The sequence below is a fragment of the Myodes glareolus genome, chromosome 2 (genome assembly GCF_982192425.1).
Source record: "Myodes glareolus chromosome 2, mMyoGla1.1, whole genome shotgun sequence".
In the NCBI taxonomy this organism is placed as follows: domain Eukaryota; kingdom Metazoa; phylum Chordata; class Mammalia; order Rodentia; family Cricetidae; genus Myodes; species Myodes glareolus.
The window spans coordinates 126,705,737-126,724,270 of NC_142027.1; the positions used below are offsets into that span (position 1 = coordinate 126,705,737).

Sequence of the window (18,534 nt, forward strand, 5' to 3'; positions counted from 1 at the left end):
TAGCATGCCCTCAGCTCCCTGCAAGATTTTCACTCTGAGCCTATCTGCAGACACCAGAAGATGGAAGACACTTAGAAACCCACTGCAGCCCAGCTCCACTGTTATCTCTTCAGGCCCCAGGGCACCTGCTTGCTAGCTGGTGGGTCTCCAAGCCTACAGGTTCACTCAGCAAGCTTCCCTCCTCCTGCCTCCACAGGGATGAGGTAAACCTGCATCTTCAGGTTCCTATAGGACAAAGCTTCTCAACCTGTGCATTGAAACCCCTTTAGGGGTCGAACAACTTTCACAGTGGTCACATATTAGATGTCCTGCATGTCAGATATTTACATTATATTCATAACAGTAGTAAAATTACAGTTATTAAGTAGAAATGAAATAATTTTATGGCTAGGGGGTTACCACAACATGGGGAACTGTATTAAAGGGTGCAAGCATTAGGAAGGTTGAGAACCACTGCTGTAAGAGATGGCAGTCAGGAAACAGTCTCCAGGACGGGACTTCTCCTCTCCCCTGGCACTTCACCTCTTAAATGGCCTTATTTGGACAATCATATCATCATGAGCCCTGCTCTAGGTCCCAGTGTGGCCTCTGTCACACTCAGAAAATAAGACATAAAACAGGCCTGCTCCACTTGTCGGTGACAAGTGAGAGGAAGGTGAGTGTGAGGAGCCTCGCTGGTCGTTCCTGTTATCAGACTGTGGGCCGAATCTGCACATGAAAGCCCGAGTTTGATCACAGGGACCCAGATGGTGGAGGAGAGGACAGACTCCCACTCACTCCCCTTTGTGCGTCCCCCAAAATAAGTTTTAAGAAGTAATTAAAAGCAAATAAGTATATCAAATAACATTAATATTCACATTATATCACTATATAATTATATATCATACATGTTTAAATCTCATTAAATGTCATTATTGGCAAATACATCTTTATTTATAAATATGTCATAGACATTTTATTACAATGAACTATATGTTTTAAAACATGTATTTATTTTTATTTTATGTATATGAGTATTTGCCCGCATGCATGTATGTGTACTACATGCATCTGGTGCTTGAAGAGGGCATCAGAGCCTCTGGAACTAGAGGTTATAAATGGTGTGGGCCATCACGTGACTGCTGGGAACTGAACCCAGGACTTCCGGAAGAATAGGCAGTGCTCTTAACTGTGGAGCCATCTCTCCATCCCCTTGTAATCTTGCTTTACATATTTCACTTAAGATGTATTGCTAAGGAGTTGAACTCATCACCTATAGAACTGTACCTCGTGCCTGAACAAGGGTTATCTAACTCCTATTTTCTACAAAGCATGTCACAGTCCCTTTTCACACAGGAGCTAATTTGCAAGCAGCAGAAGCCTCAGTAAAAAGCATAGAAACACAGGACTGGGGTGCTAAGTGGACCTTGGACAGGGGCTTTCCTGCAAGATGGGGAGGGGTAGGAACAAGAAGGCGGTGCAGATTCAAGTGAGGTCAGTTGGGAATGAGCATGTTGGATGGCTCCCTTGATCTGGTCCTTTCTGTACATGTTGAGTATGAACACAAATATACCCTGAGGATTGATTTGGGGTTTATGTGTAAATTTTGGCCAGGAGACAAATTTGTAAATAAGGAATTTATATATGAGAAAATTAGGAGGCCAGAGAAGGGCATGATGGGACAGGTAAGAGCCAAACTGGGAGTTGAGGAGCTAAGCACAGAGCTAAGGGTGTTTCAGGAGGCAAAAACTAATCAAACAAAAAACCCTTGACATCACCCCATGCAACCCTGGTGGCTGCAGAGAGGGAAGCCAGGCCATTGCATTAAAGTGGTTGGACTCTTCTGTCTCTGTCTCTCTCTCTTTCCTTCCCCCTCTTTCCTCTCCCATCTCCACCCACCTTTCTCCTTCCCCACCCCCCAAATGCTCTCTTCTGAAACCTGGGAGAACACCCTCCTTGCCACTGTTCAAGATGCTGAACTCAAGCCCTGACCTTAAGCTCATTCTTAAACCTGTTCCTCAAGCCCAGGCACTGGATGCTGCCTAGTTTGTTATGTTGTGTTTTGACACAAGGCCTCATTTTCTATCCTGGTTGGCCAGAACACACTATGTAGACCAGGCTGGCCTTGAACTAACACATAGCACCACACTTGACCTGTGCTTTTTTTCTCTTCCCATGGAAATCATACACTATTAAGGCACATGAATCAGGGTTCCAGCGGAAAACAGATCGTTCCATTATGTAATTTAAGGTGAGTTTTGCAAAGGAACCAAGCTGTAGATGGGTTTAAGGAAAACCAACAAGAGGGGTGACACACTCAGGGCTGGCAATGACAGACATTCCATGTCCAGCACCTGCTGCAAGAGAGGACATTGGACTTGAGCTGTAGCCATTATGACAGCATAGAGAAATGGAGCCCAAGCTCCTTGGCAACCTATCCACCCTTCCCACCATGGCTTCCATTGACTGAGCCCAACAAAAGCCCGTGAGCACAGCAGGGTCACATGAGGTCACACACACACATACAGGTCAACTCCTAGGGATGAGACTAGGGAAGCAGGGCTAAGAGGAGTGCATGGGCAGACAGAAAGCATGGTGCACTGATTGTAGCAGTCAGTTGCACTGTGTAACAACTGCCATGAATGTGTGTAGCTTCTGTGATTTGAATGTGAAATGTCCCATATAGCCTCATGCACTTCTGATGGCCCCACTCAGTGGGTGAGCATGAGTGAGCTTCTGATGGCCACAGTGGGTGAGCATGTGTGAGCTTCTGATGGCCACAGTGGGTGAGCATGTGTGAGCTTCTGATGGCCATTCTCACCAACTTCTCGTTGCTTAGTGAGTTACCTGTAAGGCCAGGGTTGCTATGGGAGAAGTGGCAGATGTAGAAGGCACATTCACTGGGGTCCTTCATCCGGACAGTCAACGCTGCTATCCTGTGCAGAGATTCATGGCCTGTACCGTGGTGGTTGTCATATACTCTATGTGCTTTATACTCTGTGTACTATATAATCTATGCCATATACTCTGGCTGTCTCTATCCTTCCTCCTTACTGCCAAACTATGATGCCCAACAGGGAGACTCAGGGACACCCCAGCCTCTCCCTCCTCCTGCTCTCCCTCCTCCCAGCCTCTGCTGGTGTCTTCTGTTGGGGACCAACCAGAAACCAGAACTCAAGAGTGCAGTGAATGCAGTCACTACAGAGGCCTCTGAGCCCTGTCAGGGTGGATGGTGACATCCTGGTGGACAGACTAGAGCATGCCCGGCAAGCTGCACATTTATAGATCCATCTGCCATGCTGCCTATATGGCTATTTCTTCTTCTTAAGAACATCAAGTTAATAACTGAATCCAATATTTTTTTATTGTTTTATCAATAGAAAATAGTGCTTCAGGGTGAAGGGGCTCATAGATAGAGGAGAAGACCTGATGCTGACCAAAATGTTACTTCCAGGAGGGGACCAGGACTGCTGGGGGGTGTAAGACAGTGGATGCCCCTCTCCATTCAGCATCCTATCCCAAGGCAAAGAAGAACGGGGAACTGTGCTCTCCCATAATGCACTATGTTTAGGGCTTAGTTGAGCCAGTGCCTGCCCAGTCCTTTCGTAGCAGGACAGGAGTCATTAAGTGTCTGATTCAGATGCACAGTCCCCTCTAATCATGTTTTCCTGTTTGGGTAGATGTCTGTGAGCGCATGCGTAAGTGTGGTAATTAGGCCTGAGCTTTGCCTCAGGAGGGAGGGTAAATCCTGCCTGCCTGAGTAACCTGGAAGTGGGCTGCATTGTCAGGGCAGCTGAAAGGGTGGGCATCTGAACACAGCAGCTGCTATGTTCAGATGTGTAGACTGGGGTCTTGGAGGGACTCCACGACCCAGGAGGGGACAGAATAGAGGCTCTCTTGGTTTCTTCCCGGGATCCTCTGCCCTGCCTTCAGTGAGCCAGTACGTGGGCATGTGGCCTCAATTCAAATACACAAGCTGTTTGTGTGGGGTAATGGCTGTGTATCTTAGGATAAGTGACTCTACCTGTCTGGGCTGCAGTTTTCCCAATCCACTAAATGGATGTTTAAAAAGCAGGACATGGTGGCACATGCTGCTACTTAACATTAGGGAGGCGGAGCCAAGCAGTTCCTTGTGCCGGGCATCTTTCCTACTTCTGAGCTGAAGGCCAGTGAGAAACACTGTCTTAAGGAAATAAGGTGGGACCAGGGAGAAAACTCAGTAAATCAGGTACTTGTCACCCAACTGTGTGGATCAGATATTGGGTCCCTGGGCATATCTATGGCAATTGAGAGGCAGTTAGGACATCCTCAGGGCAAGCTGGGATGAGATTCTCTAGCATCAGCAAGTTCTGGGTTCAATAAGAGACCCCACCTCAATGATTAAAGTGGCGGGTGATGAAGGCAAGACATCTAGTGTCAGCTTTGGGCCTCCACAGGCACAAGCACCCACCCATGTACACATATGTGCCTACACAGGCAGACACACATGAGTAAAAATGCACACACCATATACACACACAGGAAAAAAAATAAGATGGATAGTGCTCATGAGACACAACAGTCAAGATCATATGCTGGCATCTGCACACATGCACACACACATACACACCACATGCATGTGCATTTGCACGCACACAGAGTGGCGAACAGTCCCATTTTCTAGGACCTTTGTAGTAGTGATATGTGGCATTGCCTGTGATGTGTCAGTGTGGTCTCTAGCCTGAGGTAAGTCCAGGCAGGATGCACATCAGGCACTAGGCTAATGAACAGTTCCCACGGTGTTGTGTTTTTCATTATTAGGGGTTCCAGGGTGTGCCAATTGTGTTAGGGACCCTTGCTTGAACACTTCATGGCTCACGGCTTCAGTCCATCATGACAGAAGCACAGTCCTGTCAGCAGGAGGGTGTGAGGGAGACTGTTCACACCCTGGTGGTCCAGGAAGCAGAGAGTCAAAGACCTGTCCCTGGAGATCTGCTTCCTCCAGCCAGGCACCACCTCTGATAGTTGACGCAGTCTCCACAAACAGCACTGCCAACTGGGGAACAAATGTTCAGATATGAGCCCTGAGGGCCATTTCGTAGTCAGAGCATAATGTGGGCTTGAAGGGGACATCTGCTCTGAATTCCTGATCTGTTGGGACCAGATACAGGGAAGCCTGCTTTCATAGGCCTATGACCATCCACACAGGATGGGGAAATCTAGTGAATGCCACTGCATTTGGGGTTCTTCCTGGAGAGTCTGTGGGTCCTGGCATTTCCTGTGACCACTGGCAGCTTTCCTCAGGGGAGTAAAGAGCTCCTACCACACAGTGGAGGGCTAGGGACACCCAATCATCAGTCACAGTGACAATCCCTCAGTATTTCAATGCGGTCATTGCTACTGTGTGGCTGTTGCTGACCTTTCCATCCTCCCTTGGTTACCATCATCTCCGTGTCCTCCTCCAGAGCTCAGGAAAACACAGCCAGCTTTGGCAGTAATAGATTAATGATGCTTCCACTTCATAAGGGACTATTGGATGCCTGGCCTTGATCTCACATTTAACTCTCATGGTTCCATGTTGAGATGGGTCCTACTTTTGTTCCTAGCCTTTATGTGAGGAAATAGGGGGCATACGATGAAAGGAGTGTGCCCAAGGTTGCTCAGAAAAGGCAGACCAGCCTTCAATACTGCATTCTTCCCACCCAGGATCCATATTCACCAAACCTCCCATTGCCCAGCATCCCCATCCCTTGTGGCTCTGGACCTTCTTTCACAAAGTCCCTCCCCTCCCACACCCTGCTCTTCCTTTCTGGGGAGACCTCCAACCCTCATGCCTCACTCATTGGTCCTAGCATGTCTGCCCCCATTATCTAGTGTGTCAGCACAATTTAAACTTTTTCTAGGAATGCACACACACACACACACACACACACACACACACACAGTTTTTAAAGGAGGGAGGCATTTGTCTTTGGTTTTAATTAATACCAGCTTGTTCATCTCTAGTTTTAATACCATTACTTCATTTGTCTTATTAAGTACTTAGTTTTGCTTTTAATTAGTGTTCTTTATTGTTGCTGAGTTTTAATTGCCAGTGCAGGGTCCCTCTGGGGAGGATGCATCTGATGGCAGAGCCTAGTGGCCAGTCAGAGGACCTTTGCCCCACTTGTCCACATGGATCAGTGGTTCCAGTGGGGATTTGTGTTAATTTTTCAGGTCCCACAAGCTCTGATTGCCTTTGGAATCCTTGCTTGTTCCAAGCTGACATGGGACCCCAAGGATACAATTGCAGGAATGTTACAGTGGCAAAAATTCAATTCAAATTTGACTGCATTGGCTTATTATAACCGAAATAACAACTATGGGTTCAGGCATGGTGGGATCCAGCACCCCCACCACCTGTGTACCGTGGGGCAGCAGCGTTTCTCCATCCCCCTGCAGCAGGCTTTCCCTGTGAGGTGGATTCTGTCCCTACCAGCTCAGCACTGGAGACAGAAAGAAAATCATCTATAGAATTCCATCAAAGCTTTCATTGGTCCAGATCAGGTCATATGCTGATCTATAACGCAATCACAGCAATCACAGCAGACCAACCACTGATTGACCAGAAGTGGGTCATAGACCCATCATAAGGACAGAACTAGGTGAACCCCACCTGAGCCTCAATGGTGAATACTGAGAAAGAACCATCTGGAAGGAAAGTTGGGGTGCTTTTATCCCACCCCTCAACACTAAATTGGAGACGTATATGGACTGGAAAGATGGCTCAGTCAGTAAAGTGCTTCTTGCCACACAAGCATGAGGATCTGAGTTCAATCCACAGAACCCACGTAGAATGATAGGCATGGTGGTGCCTGCCTTAACCCGAACATTGGAGAGAGGGTGGCAAGCAGATCCCTGGGGTTTGCTAGCCAGCTAGCCTAGCTAAATTGACACCCAGTGGACAGCTCCTGAGAAATGACACCTAAAGTTGACCTCTGACCTACACACGCGCACATACACACACACGCACACACAGTGCATCCCAGGTGTCTATTGCACCTTCACTCAGACCTTCAACACCCTGAAGACAGACATTTTCTCACCTCTCCCAGGTGCACCTGGAACACTGACTGAGTGCTGCCTGGGTGGAGCCTGGAAGGCAAGTTGGCTGACAAGCCCTTCAAGGACGGCCACTCAGTGCCTGGGAGGTGAGCGCCCTGGAGAGGTTTAGCTTGACAGAGTCACTCAGAGAAGGGTCGAGGACTGCATGTGGGAGTTGAGTCTAAGCCAGCAGCTTCTATCAGTCTGCCTGTGCCATCAGGTCTCTAGGGATGCCATCAGGCTGGGTTCAGCTGTCCAGATCCTCTGGTCTAGCCCAGATTTGGCTCACTTGACTGGCGGAGTAACTCTTCCAGTGGGCTAGCCTGGGCTCCTCATATACAGCCAGAAGCCATCTCTAGAGCATTTGCATCTTCAAACTTCTGATTGAATAGACATGTCGCCATTCCACTGGTCATGGGAAGCTTCATAGCCAATCATATTCAGAGGGTGAGGAAGGCAGATTCATCTGTGGGTGGACCCTGCTTCTCGGACACCCACCTCGCTCACTCCTCTCTAGCTTCCCTGCTGCTTCTCTGACTTCCCACGTGCCTGCTCACCCCAGAGCCTTTGAAGTTCATTTTTCATCTGTCTGAGATGCTCTGCCCCACTTGTCCACATGGATCAGTCCCCTGCTCCAGGTCAAACATCGTGGCTCAGCAAGACCCTCCTGACACCAGCCTCCTTTCCTCACACCCCTCTCATTCCATGTATCAGTAGCTGGCACACTTCACACTTGGCCTGAAGTCAAGCTCTGTGCGGACCCTCGTTTCTATCTCTAGTTTGTGTTTTAATGCTGTACCTCTAGGCCTAGACCAGTGGTAGACACTGAGTGATAGTGGGTGCTCTGGGAGAAGAAAGGGGAGGGGGAGGGGAGAGGGAGAGAGGGAGAGAGGGAGAGAGGGAGAGAGGGAGAGAGGGAGAGAGGGAGAGAGGGAGAGAGGGAGAGAGGAAGAGGGAGATGTGTATCGGCCAGAGGACAACCTTGGGAGCCATCCATCTTGTTTTTGGAGACAAGGTCTCTCGCTGGGATCTGGAACTTTCCAAATAAACTAGATCATCTGTCTGGCCAGTGACTTTGAGTCCCCCTGCTTCTGCCTCATCAGAGCTGAGTTTCAGGCTCTTGCCACCAAGTCCAGCTTTGCTACATGGGTCCTGTGGTACAAACACAGACCCTTGTGCTTTTGAGGCAAGCATGTTACTGGCTGAGCCGTCCCCAGCCCTCCATGAGTTGCATTTGTTTGTGTATGTTTTTTTGTTTTGTTTTGTTTTTACTCCAGCTTTTTAAGAGAAGCTCCCAGTCTTAATGCTGCCTTACTTTTGGCATAATTTCACTTAAAATATCATGTGGACCAAGCATAGTATATGTCTGACTGGGATATTGTTTGCTCATGTGAGTTCCCTCTGAGCTTTGCATCCCTGGTCGGCCCCATCTTCACTCTCCAGTAATCTGAACAGGTCTGCATGAGGTCGAATGGGCAGCGATGGGCCAGAGGCAGGAGAGGGTAGAGATGGAATCAGAAGTGTCCAGATGCCATCCAAGATGTTGGGTTCAGGTCTCCCATGATTTAGTGCAGGGTTGTGGGGCACAGAGGCTGGCTAGAGTTTTGACCCCCCCACATCCACAGGTGACACAGACCCCTGCAACTCTCCAAAGTACTACATGAGGCCCCTGCCAGCCCAGTTCAGCCCCACCACGTCACTTCAGACACTGCTATGGCTCTTAAGTGAGCTTTGATTTTTTTTCCCCACTTATCTTTAAGCAGCAGAAGACCAAGAAGATTCTGGGATGTGGATCTCACTAGTCCTTAGCAATGGATGCTGACAGGGAGAAGTAGGGACAAGGTGCGAAGAGGAGGGATTCCATAATGGGTCTTTCTGGGATTTGGACAGTGGCTTTTGTGGCAGTCCAAGATACAGGGTGACCTAGGGATCCACAGCGCCATGACAGCAGGCTGGCGCTAATGTTTAACGTATCGGTGTACTCACCAACCTCTATAATCTATATGAGCACTTATTGAACACCAACTATATACCACATGTAGGACTGATTGCAAAATAAACATTTCTGCGTCTCTTATGCAGAACTTATGAAGAATCCCAGGAAATGAGCACAGAGATTTGAGCTTAGTGGTATGGGTTACCTGCAGAGGTTCATGTGAGGGTGTGGGATCCTTCCATGCACAGTCCATACAGCTCCTTGGCTCACAGATCCATGTGCTGGCCTCTTGTTCACTGAGGAGCTGCAGTTGAACAAACGCAGCCCTGAACCTGGAACTCGTGGTGCTTACTGCCTAGGTGGAGAGACAAATGCAGCTAGCAAGAAGACAAATCACATGTCATGCTTAGCTGTAGGATGAGGAAGAATGGGCCTGGGAGGGACTTAGAATGGCCAGGAAAGGTATCTTCTTAGAAGAGGAGGCATTTGAGCAGAGACTGTTTTCTGGCTTTCTTCTTTCAGGCACTGCCCTCAAGGCCCCCCCACAATAAGCAAGCATCTCAGTCATTCTTTCCTGATTTCAAGCGCTTGCCCGTGGTGCGGTGACTTGGGGTCACCTCCACTCTGCTATTGTGGATGTCAGGTTCCTATAGTGAAGGGAGTTTTCACTCCTCCTGGAAGACGCCTAGAGGTGGGATCGTCGGGCCAGTGGGCTCCCTGTGTCTGACTGTGGAGATGTTTAACAAACTGTGATAAGTTTTTCGAGCTCTCTCTGACCGATGTCTGAAGGGTAAACTGATCCTGAGCAAGGCAGATACAGAAAGGCCTAAGCCACTGTAACAAGAAGCCAACCATAGGCTGTGTGTGAAGTGGAGAAAGGTTGATTTGGTTTCATGAGTCTGGAGGCTCAAATCAAAGACTGTGTGACCCCATAGATGTGCCCTTTGGCTGGCAATGTATGTGCAAACCACTCACACCGCAGCCAAGACACAGAGAGAATACAGAACCAAGGTCCCTCATTCTCCTTCAAGGACAAGTTCTCAATGACATCAACACCTCCTTAAAAGTCCACAACTGTGCCCCCAACAGCACCACAGTGGGGACCTGTGTTAATAATGAATGGAAAGCATGCTGTTCCATCTCTCATCACTAGGTAGCTGTGTCTCCCAGGGGTCACTTCCCCTTAGGGGCACAAGGTTCTGCTCCTGGACAGTGGAACTACTGGGTCAAGCTCCCTCCCTTTTCTGTGTCCCCACATGTGTGGCATAGATTAGGGACTCATGAGCTAAGAGTGGCCAGATGATTGGGTAACCATCTTGTGTTTTCCAGGTGTGCCAGCCTTCCACCATGACTGATACTGTGGTGAACCGATGGATGTACCCTGGTGATGGCCCACTTCAGTCAAAGTAAGTCTGCGGTGACCCTGAATGTAGCTTATTTGAGCTGGGCCTTCCTAAGTGTCTATATCTGAAAGAAGGAGAAGAGGTGTGAGTTTCCTTCCCTGGGCTAGGTGTGTGTGTGTGTGTTGTACGTGAATGTATGTATGAGTGTGCATATATACATATATATATATACACACACACACATATATATGGGCACACATGTATGTGCATGCCTGTGGGGAACAAAATTAACACTGGAAATCTCCCTCTATCATTCCCAGCTCCATTGATTGAAGTAGGGTCTCTCAGTGCAGGCCTAGCTCCCTAGCTTCCCAACCCTATGGTGGGTTTTATGGTAGAAGCTTCTCAATTTTTCACACCCCCACTATTTCCTATTGTGTATCTAATAGGAAACCTACCTTGGGTATCTGTGCTACTCACCCAGCCCAATGGGCATGGGTAAGAGATTGCCTTTCTGTCCTCTATGCCTCAGTGTGGTGGCTCTGTTGAACAGAATTTTAAGACATCATAAGGTTGAAGTTTCTAGTTGGGGACATGATTATTTTAATGACAAGACTATGTGTCATGGGGGTGGAGGGTGGGGGCTGTTTGGTGATGACTATTGCTGGTTCAAAGAATGCAGAAAGGCTTTCTGTAGTGCTTTATGTCTGTTGTAAGATGAAACTTCTTTGATGAAGGGTGAAGACTGCACTTACCTGTGGGTACAGGACAAATGTTTATAGAGTGTTGTTCTGGGTTATACTGGTTTAGTAAATTAGTGGCTGGAGAGTTTTCTTCAATAACTATAATCTCACGAGCACTGAGTAATTTGCTAGATTTCCAGTACTGGGTGTGGTTTCCCTCTTGTTTGAGGTCTGGTGGACTTTTCTCCTCCCCCCACATCCAGTTTGGCATGTTCATTGGTGTCGTCCTTGTTCTGTTCGCGTTTGGGCAGCCATGTTGGTGAGACTTTATAGGTCTAGCTTCTGATGTTCCTAGGAAATACAAATTCCCTGTTCCTCTTGCTCTTACAATCTTTCAGCCCCCTTGTCTGCAATGTTCTCTGAGCCTGAGATATGGAATGCTTGTCGACGTATCTAAAGGGACCGGACTCTACACAATACTGCAGTTTGATGGTTGTGATTTTCTACACATGCCAGATTGGACAGGGAAATCCCATGAGGCCCCAACCCTACACAAAGAACTGCAGACAACTGAGGAATGTCAGGAGTGGGAGGGGTGGTTCTCCCTAGGACAAGCACATCAATTGGTTGTTCAGTACCAACAGCCCTGAAAACATAGCATAGAAGTAACATTATATGGATTCAACAGGTTATATTTATGGCTCTGTGTGTGTGTGTGTGTGTGTGTGTGTGTGTACATGTGTGCAATAACACTTGATGAAAAAAGACATCATGAATTTAAAAGAAAGCAGGGAGCATATATGGGAGGGTTTGAGGGAAGAAAGGGAAGGAAGGACTGTTGTAATTAAAATATAACCTCAAAAATAACAATGAAGACTGGGCAATGGTGGTGCACATCTTTAATCCCAACACTTGGGAGGCAGAGGCAGGCAGATCTCTGTGAATTTGAGGCCAGCCTGGTCTACAAGAGCTAGTTTCAGGACAGGCTCCAAAGCTACAGAGAAACCCTGTCTCGAAAAAAAAACATAAATAAATAAATAGAACCCCCCCAAAATAAAAAGAAATTTAAAAGAAAGCAGAAGAAATTTCAACCAAGATCCCCTGGTCATATGACCATACCTTCAGTTTCCCCTTGTCTATGAAACACTCCCATTGTTAGCTTTTTAAATGTGACTCATAACCCCCACTTCTATTAAAGAAGAAATTGTCTTTCACAGAGGATGTAAGTAGATATTACGTACTTTCTGGGAAAGCAAAAGATAATTATTAAAATAAATAATACTAATTCTTTTTGAGACAATGTCATTATCATCTCCCTTAAACTGTAGGGAATGTGGGCCAGTGAAAGAAACAGTTTTCAAAAGAAATGTTACATCTGGTTATATACTCCAGTAAAAACAGACAACTAAAAGAAACACTGGGGGGATACCTACTCTAGATTGTAGCAAAAAGAGATAATGAAAAGAAACAGTATTGCATGTAGAGGGAGAATCTAGCATAAAGAGATAATTAAATGAAACAATGTAAATAGGCCTCCCTCTGTCTGAGCCTTCCAGAGAGTACAGTTGAGGTATTTTAGGGTACACTACATTTTCATTAAGCCACTCTATTATATTTTTAAGAATTTTATGCTATTTAATTTATGGTAATTTCTTTTCATTATTTTTTGTCTTTTTCTGGTTCTTTAAAGTCTCCTGCTCTTTGATCAGTTTTTGCTTATTAGTTGTGTTTCTTTTGGTTTTGTTTTGTTTTGTTTTAAGACAGGAACTCACTATGTAGCCCAGCTTGGCCTTGGACTCACAATCCTCCTGCCTCAGTGCCTTAAGTGCTGATGTTATAGGTGTGTTATGAATATAAACTGGTCCTTGGAGTGGGCTACATATTTGAACATGGTATGCTCTTTGGAACTGGACTGCTGGAGACTGTTTACTTGACTTAGTACTACAAGTTGCTTAGGGCATTTATGACAAAGACTCAGTGCTTCAGAAAACCATTCATGACAGCCTGCATGACTGTTCACATTGATTTTACACGTGCTGAAAAGACTGGAAATCATGATATTCCCAGAGCTTTGGTTTACATTTTCACTGAGGAAAGAACAATGACAAGAAGACTGGACATTTATACTCTTTCTAGCTAGTCAACTCAGTTAACTCAGTCAGTAGTGCACGGGACTCTTAATCCCAGGGTTATGGGTTTGAGCCCCACATTGGGCGCCATAATGTTGTGTAATTAAAGGAGGTCCACAAGAACCCACAATAAGAGATAACAAATGTTTATTGGGGATCATTCACAATAGAAAGTCACTGCATTCCCCACTCTGTGGGCGTGGGGTTGTGAACCAAACTTTGACCACCAACCAAGCAAAAAGAGGGAGGGCATGCTTCTTTTCTGTGTTACAGTACCTCAGATCATGCCCTAATGGGCTGGTATCTAAAAGGCTATTGGCTGAATAAATTTCCATAGCACTCTTTGATGAGCTCTGAGTGTGCATTTCATGTCTTTGACCACGTGGTAATATCATTCATGAATGACCACTTTTGACTCAGTGGTATGCCAATCACCCACAGGACTTCTTCACAATCAACATGAAAATTTAGGGATCTTTGTAAGCTACTTACTGATCATGGCCATAACTGAAAATTAATTGATATAAATTTACAATCACATTTTATTACACACAAGGTGATGAGTACTTGAAATTAATTACATTTAAATGACCTAATGACAGGTTGATACTCCCTGCTATTGATTTATTTCCCCTGAGTACTATGAGCACTATATAGAGGGATGTCTTGTCATATTCCCACTCTGAATGTCGTGATGTTATGATGACTGAGAAGCATCTGCCACACACCACCACCTAAAGTCCTTGTCTGTCCAAATATGCTGCCTGATGTGGGATTCCACTTTGTATGCTGTATATGTTTTATTACCATTGATTAATAAAGAAGCTTCTTTGATCTATGGCAGGGCAGAATAGAGCTATGCAGGAAAACTAAATTGAACCCAGGGAGAAAGAAGGCAGAGTCTGAGAGATGCCATGTAGCTACCCAAAAAGCAAAAGGTAACAAACCGCGAGCCTTGTGGCAAAATATAAAATTATAGAAATGGGTTAATTTAAGATGTAAGAGCTAGCTAAAAATATGCCTGAGCCATCATGTATATTAACTACAACTGAGCAGTGTTGTAGTTAATATAGTTTGTGTAATTATTTGGATTTGGGCAATCAGGAAACCAAAGTACAGTCTGCATTTACATTGTCCCCTCAGTGACATCATTATCATCAATATAAATAAATTATTGTTGTTATTATTATTGTTGTTAGACAAGGTCTCATTCTCTAGTGTTGGCTGACCTGCATGTGTCTGTGTTAAGTATGTGGTGGGTGCATACACATGTGTGAATACTCATGGATTCCAGTAGAGAGCATAAGAGCCCCCTAGAAATGGAGTTATAGATGGTTATGAGTCGCCATTTGGATTCTGGGAACTGAAACCTGGGCCCCTGCTCTTGAGCATCCCGTGCTCCTAATTGTGGGGCTGTCTCTCCAGCCCCATCTTTGTGTGTTTTTAAGAGCAGGTCCATTACTTTCTTGTCATTAAATTTGTTGTTCAGGTTAAATTCCTTTGTTACAGAATTTTATAATTTCCCACTGTCTGTGACTTAGGTTTTCTTTTTCATAACAAACTCTTCAGGAGGGAAACCATTTTATGTTTTGTTGAAACCTGTTTTGTCTGTCTGTTTTGAGTTAAAGAGTTGACGAAAAAACCCTTTTTAGCTAACAATCCTTGAGCAACAATTGAAAGCATGGCTTGGGGGATATGACTCAGGTGTTAGCTACAGTCCACCATGCATAAGGTTTTGAGAAATACTCTGCATTGCCTATAATCCCATAACCTTGGAGGTGGAGGCAGGAGGATTATAAATTCAGTTCATCTTCAGCTACCTACAGAGTTTGGAGCCAGCTAGACTACATGAGGCCTTATCTAAAATTTTGATTTAATTAATTTGTCTAGGGCCTAGTTAAATGTTGGGGAAGAGGTGGTTTTTTTTTTTTTTGATCCACTCATATGTTCCAAAACAAAACTTCTTCATCTGGGACCTGGGTTTGAATCCAACACCCAAATGATGACTCACAATCATCTTTAACTCTAGTTCCAGGGGTTCTGATGTCTCATCTGGCTGCCTTATGCACCAGACATGCATGTGGTACACAGACATAAGTGCGGACAAAACACCTAGACATCTAAAATTAAAATAATAATAAAAATTAAAGTCCTTCATCTGTTGCCTACCTACAGACTTCCCCTGTTCCCTGAGTTGTACCCTCTGGAAGACACCACAGAAATCTGGGTACTCCTCTCAGCAGGACACCTTCTCAGGCATTTTCTTCCGTGTCATCTTGGACAAACTTACTTTGTAGATAATATTCTACCTATGAAAAAGTGTATCTCTGTGAGGTAAACAGTTGCCCAGAGGGTGGACAGGGCAAAATATTTAAGAAACATGAGTCAATTAAAATCCCATCCATCAGAATTTACTTTCGTTGATAGGAAGCCAAACAATTTGCCTGGCAATTAAATTAGAATTATTCTAACAATCTAGATGCGGCTTCATTAACCACTCCTGTGCTCCCATGATGCATTCTGGCACTCTGAACACACATGCTGCCTTGCTTGCTGCTCGGCTTCCTTCAGACATTAACTGATGGCTGAACTGCAGCTATCACACACATTGTCAAGCCTGGCACCACAGCTTGACACGCGAGGAGCATGATGTTCACATCTTCCTCTAGGTGATGAAGACTAGAATCTTCATCAACTGCTGCCTTACCAAAGAGACTGCCTGCTTTTATAATTTTTAGAAATCTTCTAGCTCAGCCTCCCGGAACCTAGGAATAATCTCTGTAGGCACCATTGCAGGGTGGAAAAGAATGTATGCATCTTCCCTGTCCATATGAGAGCAGAGTGAGGATGCTCAGAGAGATGCAGCCAGCAGGCCTGTCAGCAGACAGTGCCAGGGATGCAAGGTGGAAACTGAGGTACCTGCCTGTGGTGGCAAAATGCTCACCTCCTTCCTGAAGTAGACAGGCTTGAACCTCCACATGCATCCTGCTGTTCAACAGTCCTGAACAGGATCTCCCACTGTCTGAAATAGCACAGCCCACAATGGGGAAAATCAGACTTTCACTGAATGAGCTCCCTTCACGTCACATGCAAACATTATTCAGACATATAAATGGGGGCCAGGAATGGCTCAGTAGGTAGTGCTTGTCTGTCAGGCCCTGGGTTCAATCCTCAGGGCTGTATAAACATGGTGTGTGGACACGGTGATCCCAGCATTGAGTAGGTGAAGGCAGGAAGATGAGGGGCTCAAGGCATCCTTGACTGTATTCTGTGTAGTCAAGGCCAGCCTGGGCCACACAGCCCTCTATCTCAGCAAAGGGAACCAGGAAGGGAGGAAGAGAGGGCTTATCAGTGTGGTTTATTAATTGACTTAATGGGCCTCTACTTACAGGTAGGATTTTATAGCTCTAACCAGAGGCAGCCATGGTTTAGATGTGACACTAAATAAATCCAGTGTACAGAGGAACACCTCTGTAATACCAGCATTTGGGAAGCCGATGCAGGAAGATTGCTGTGAAGTCAAGGCCTCAAAGCAAACAAATGAAAGATGTGCAGGTGCACATGTGCACATACACACACACACACACCACAAAAGCTGAAAGTGAGCCATCAGAATTCAAACTGTGACATTACATCTGAACAATGTGGGCATGATGATGAATTTTTAAAAAGATTCATTTTATTTTTAATTATGTATATATGCTTATGTCTCTGAATGTATGTGCATGTGTGGGTGCAGTACCCACAGAGGCCAGAAGAGGGCAGAATCTCTCCTGGAGCTGGAGATAGGTGGCTGTGAGCTGGATGCAGAGATGCTGGGAACTGAACTCAGGTCCCCTTTAAGAGCAAGTACACACTCTTAACTGCCACCTTGTGGTCCTGAGAATTCCTAGTTAACCTCTCTTGTTTTCTCTTTCTCTCTTGCTTGGCATGTCTGCAGTGACAAGGAGCAGTAAGTATTTCACTCCATTTTCATTTTTCTATGAGTTGAATTTTGATGCTTTCTCTGATCAATGTGATGAGCTGGTAAAGAAAGGAATGAACCAAGTTTATACACACACACACACACACACACACACACACACACACACACACACACACGCACGCACACACTGTGTTTATTTCCAGGAAGGAAATATGAAATTTCAAAAGGAAATTCTGTCTTGGTAGAAAAATGGAATGTGTTCCTGAGGTGAGCTCCCAGTCGAGATTCTGGGTAGTGTCTGGGACTTTGGGCAACAGTCCTGTCTGTTTCTGCCCCTGCAGAGTTTTGCTAGGACTATAACTCTGGTTGGTGCTGTTCTGAATCAAAGTTTTGGCGACTGGGGCAGTGCTGGCAGGCTGTCTAGGCCATGCCTCCCGGCTGTCTCTTTTTGGAGGTCACCCTGACTGCTGTGAGATGCGCCATCTATTCCCAGTGTCTGGCTTTGCTCCCTGCATTTGTGTTTGAATTAGATTCATGTACTAACTATGCATGACAAATTGGACTTCAAACCCAACAAAGGGCTGCCAGGCAGCTCCATCTCAGTAACAAACACGTTCAGACACTATAGGATGTCATTGTCACCCTAGAATGATGGAACACTAAGACTCATCATCACTGTGGCCTTATGTATCAAGGTCTCCACCATTTCTGGGTACCCAGACTATCCTGTCTGTAAAATGGGTTTGACAATTTGCCCTTCCATATCAGTGGGTAGAGGAGCCTTCACTTGTAAACTGTAAGGCACCAGCAATCAAATGGAGGTGTGAATCACCACCTTGTCTTCGCATTGGCAGTTGTGGTGGGAAGAGAACAGGCTTGGATGTTGAGTTTGATCCAAATATTCTTACCCTCAGTCCTCCAGGGAATGACTGGACCCTGATAACACCTACCCATGTGACCCTCTGCTCTGAGTCTCACTTTCCCCATATGCCCTATGGGAGAATTTGGGCACTTAGTGATCTCTGTGGTTGGCCAATGGGACCATGGCCAGGCAAACTTTGCTTTTTTTATAAAATCTTGGATGTGCTATTCAGATGTGTTAGGGACTGGGACTGAGTTGCTATTAGATTAATGATGATGAGCTGTCTTAAAAGAACAGATGCTGTATGTTGCCTCTCACATGCGGACTCTAGACTGGAGTGTGTGTGCATGTGTGCCATGAAGTGAGAAGGGAACCATGACAGGGAGGGAGGGGAGGAAGGAAGGATGATGGAGGACACATGACATGATAGCAGAAGGGAGGACTATTTGGGAGGAGAGAGAGAGTAGCAGGAGGGAAGAGGGGTGGGGAGGGGAGCGGGGAAAGAGGGTAAAGAGATTGACTGTAATCACATGTGTGCATGAAAACTCCACTGTAAAACCCACTACTTTGTATGCTAACTTGATATTTATTTATGGCATGTCTCTGCACCATGTG

The 18,534-nt window shown here is 45.8% G+C and overlaps 1 protein-coding gene across 7 annotated transcripts in view; it reads left to right on the top strand.

Annotated features, from left to right (window-relative positions):
• Window positions 1–18,534, top strand: part of Rph3a (rabphilin 3A) — a 78,787-nt gene that overhangs the window by 14,656 nt on the left and 45,597 nt on the right. For 4 of the 7 annotated variants that reach the window (XM_048447459.3, XM_085680067.2, XM_085680071.2 and 1 more), the window contains one exon: window positions 10,307–10,383. In XM_048447459.3, coding sequence (XP_048303416.3) covers window positions 10,325–10,383 — 59 coding nt within the window. In that variant the 5' untranslated portion in view covers window positions 10,307–10,324. Of the gene's footprint in view, window positions 1–7,052; window positions 7,149–10,306; window positions 10,384–18,534 lie in introns of those variants that run through there. The other 3 variants (XM_085680060.2, XM_085680087.2, XM_085680090.2) reach the window with 1 other exon arrangement.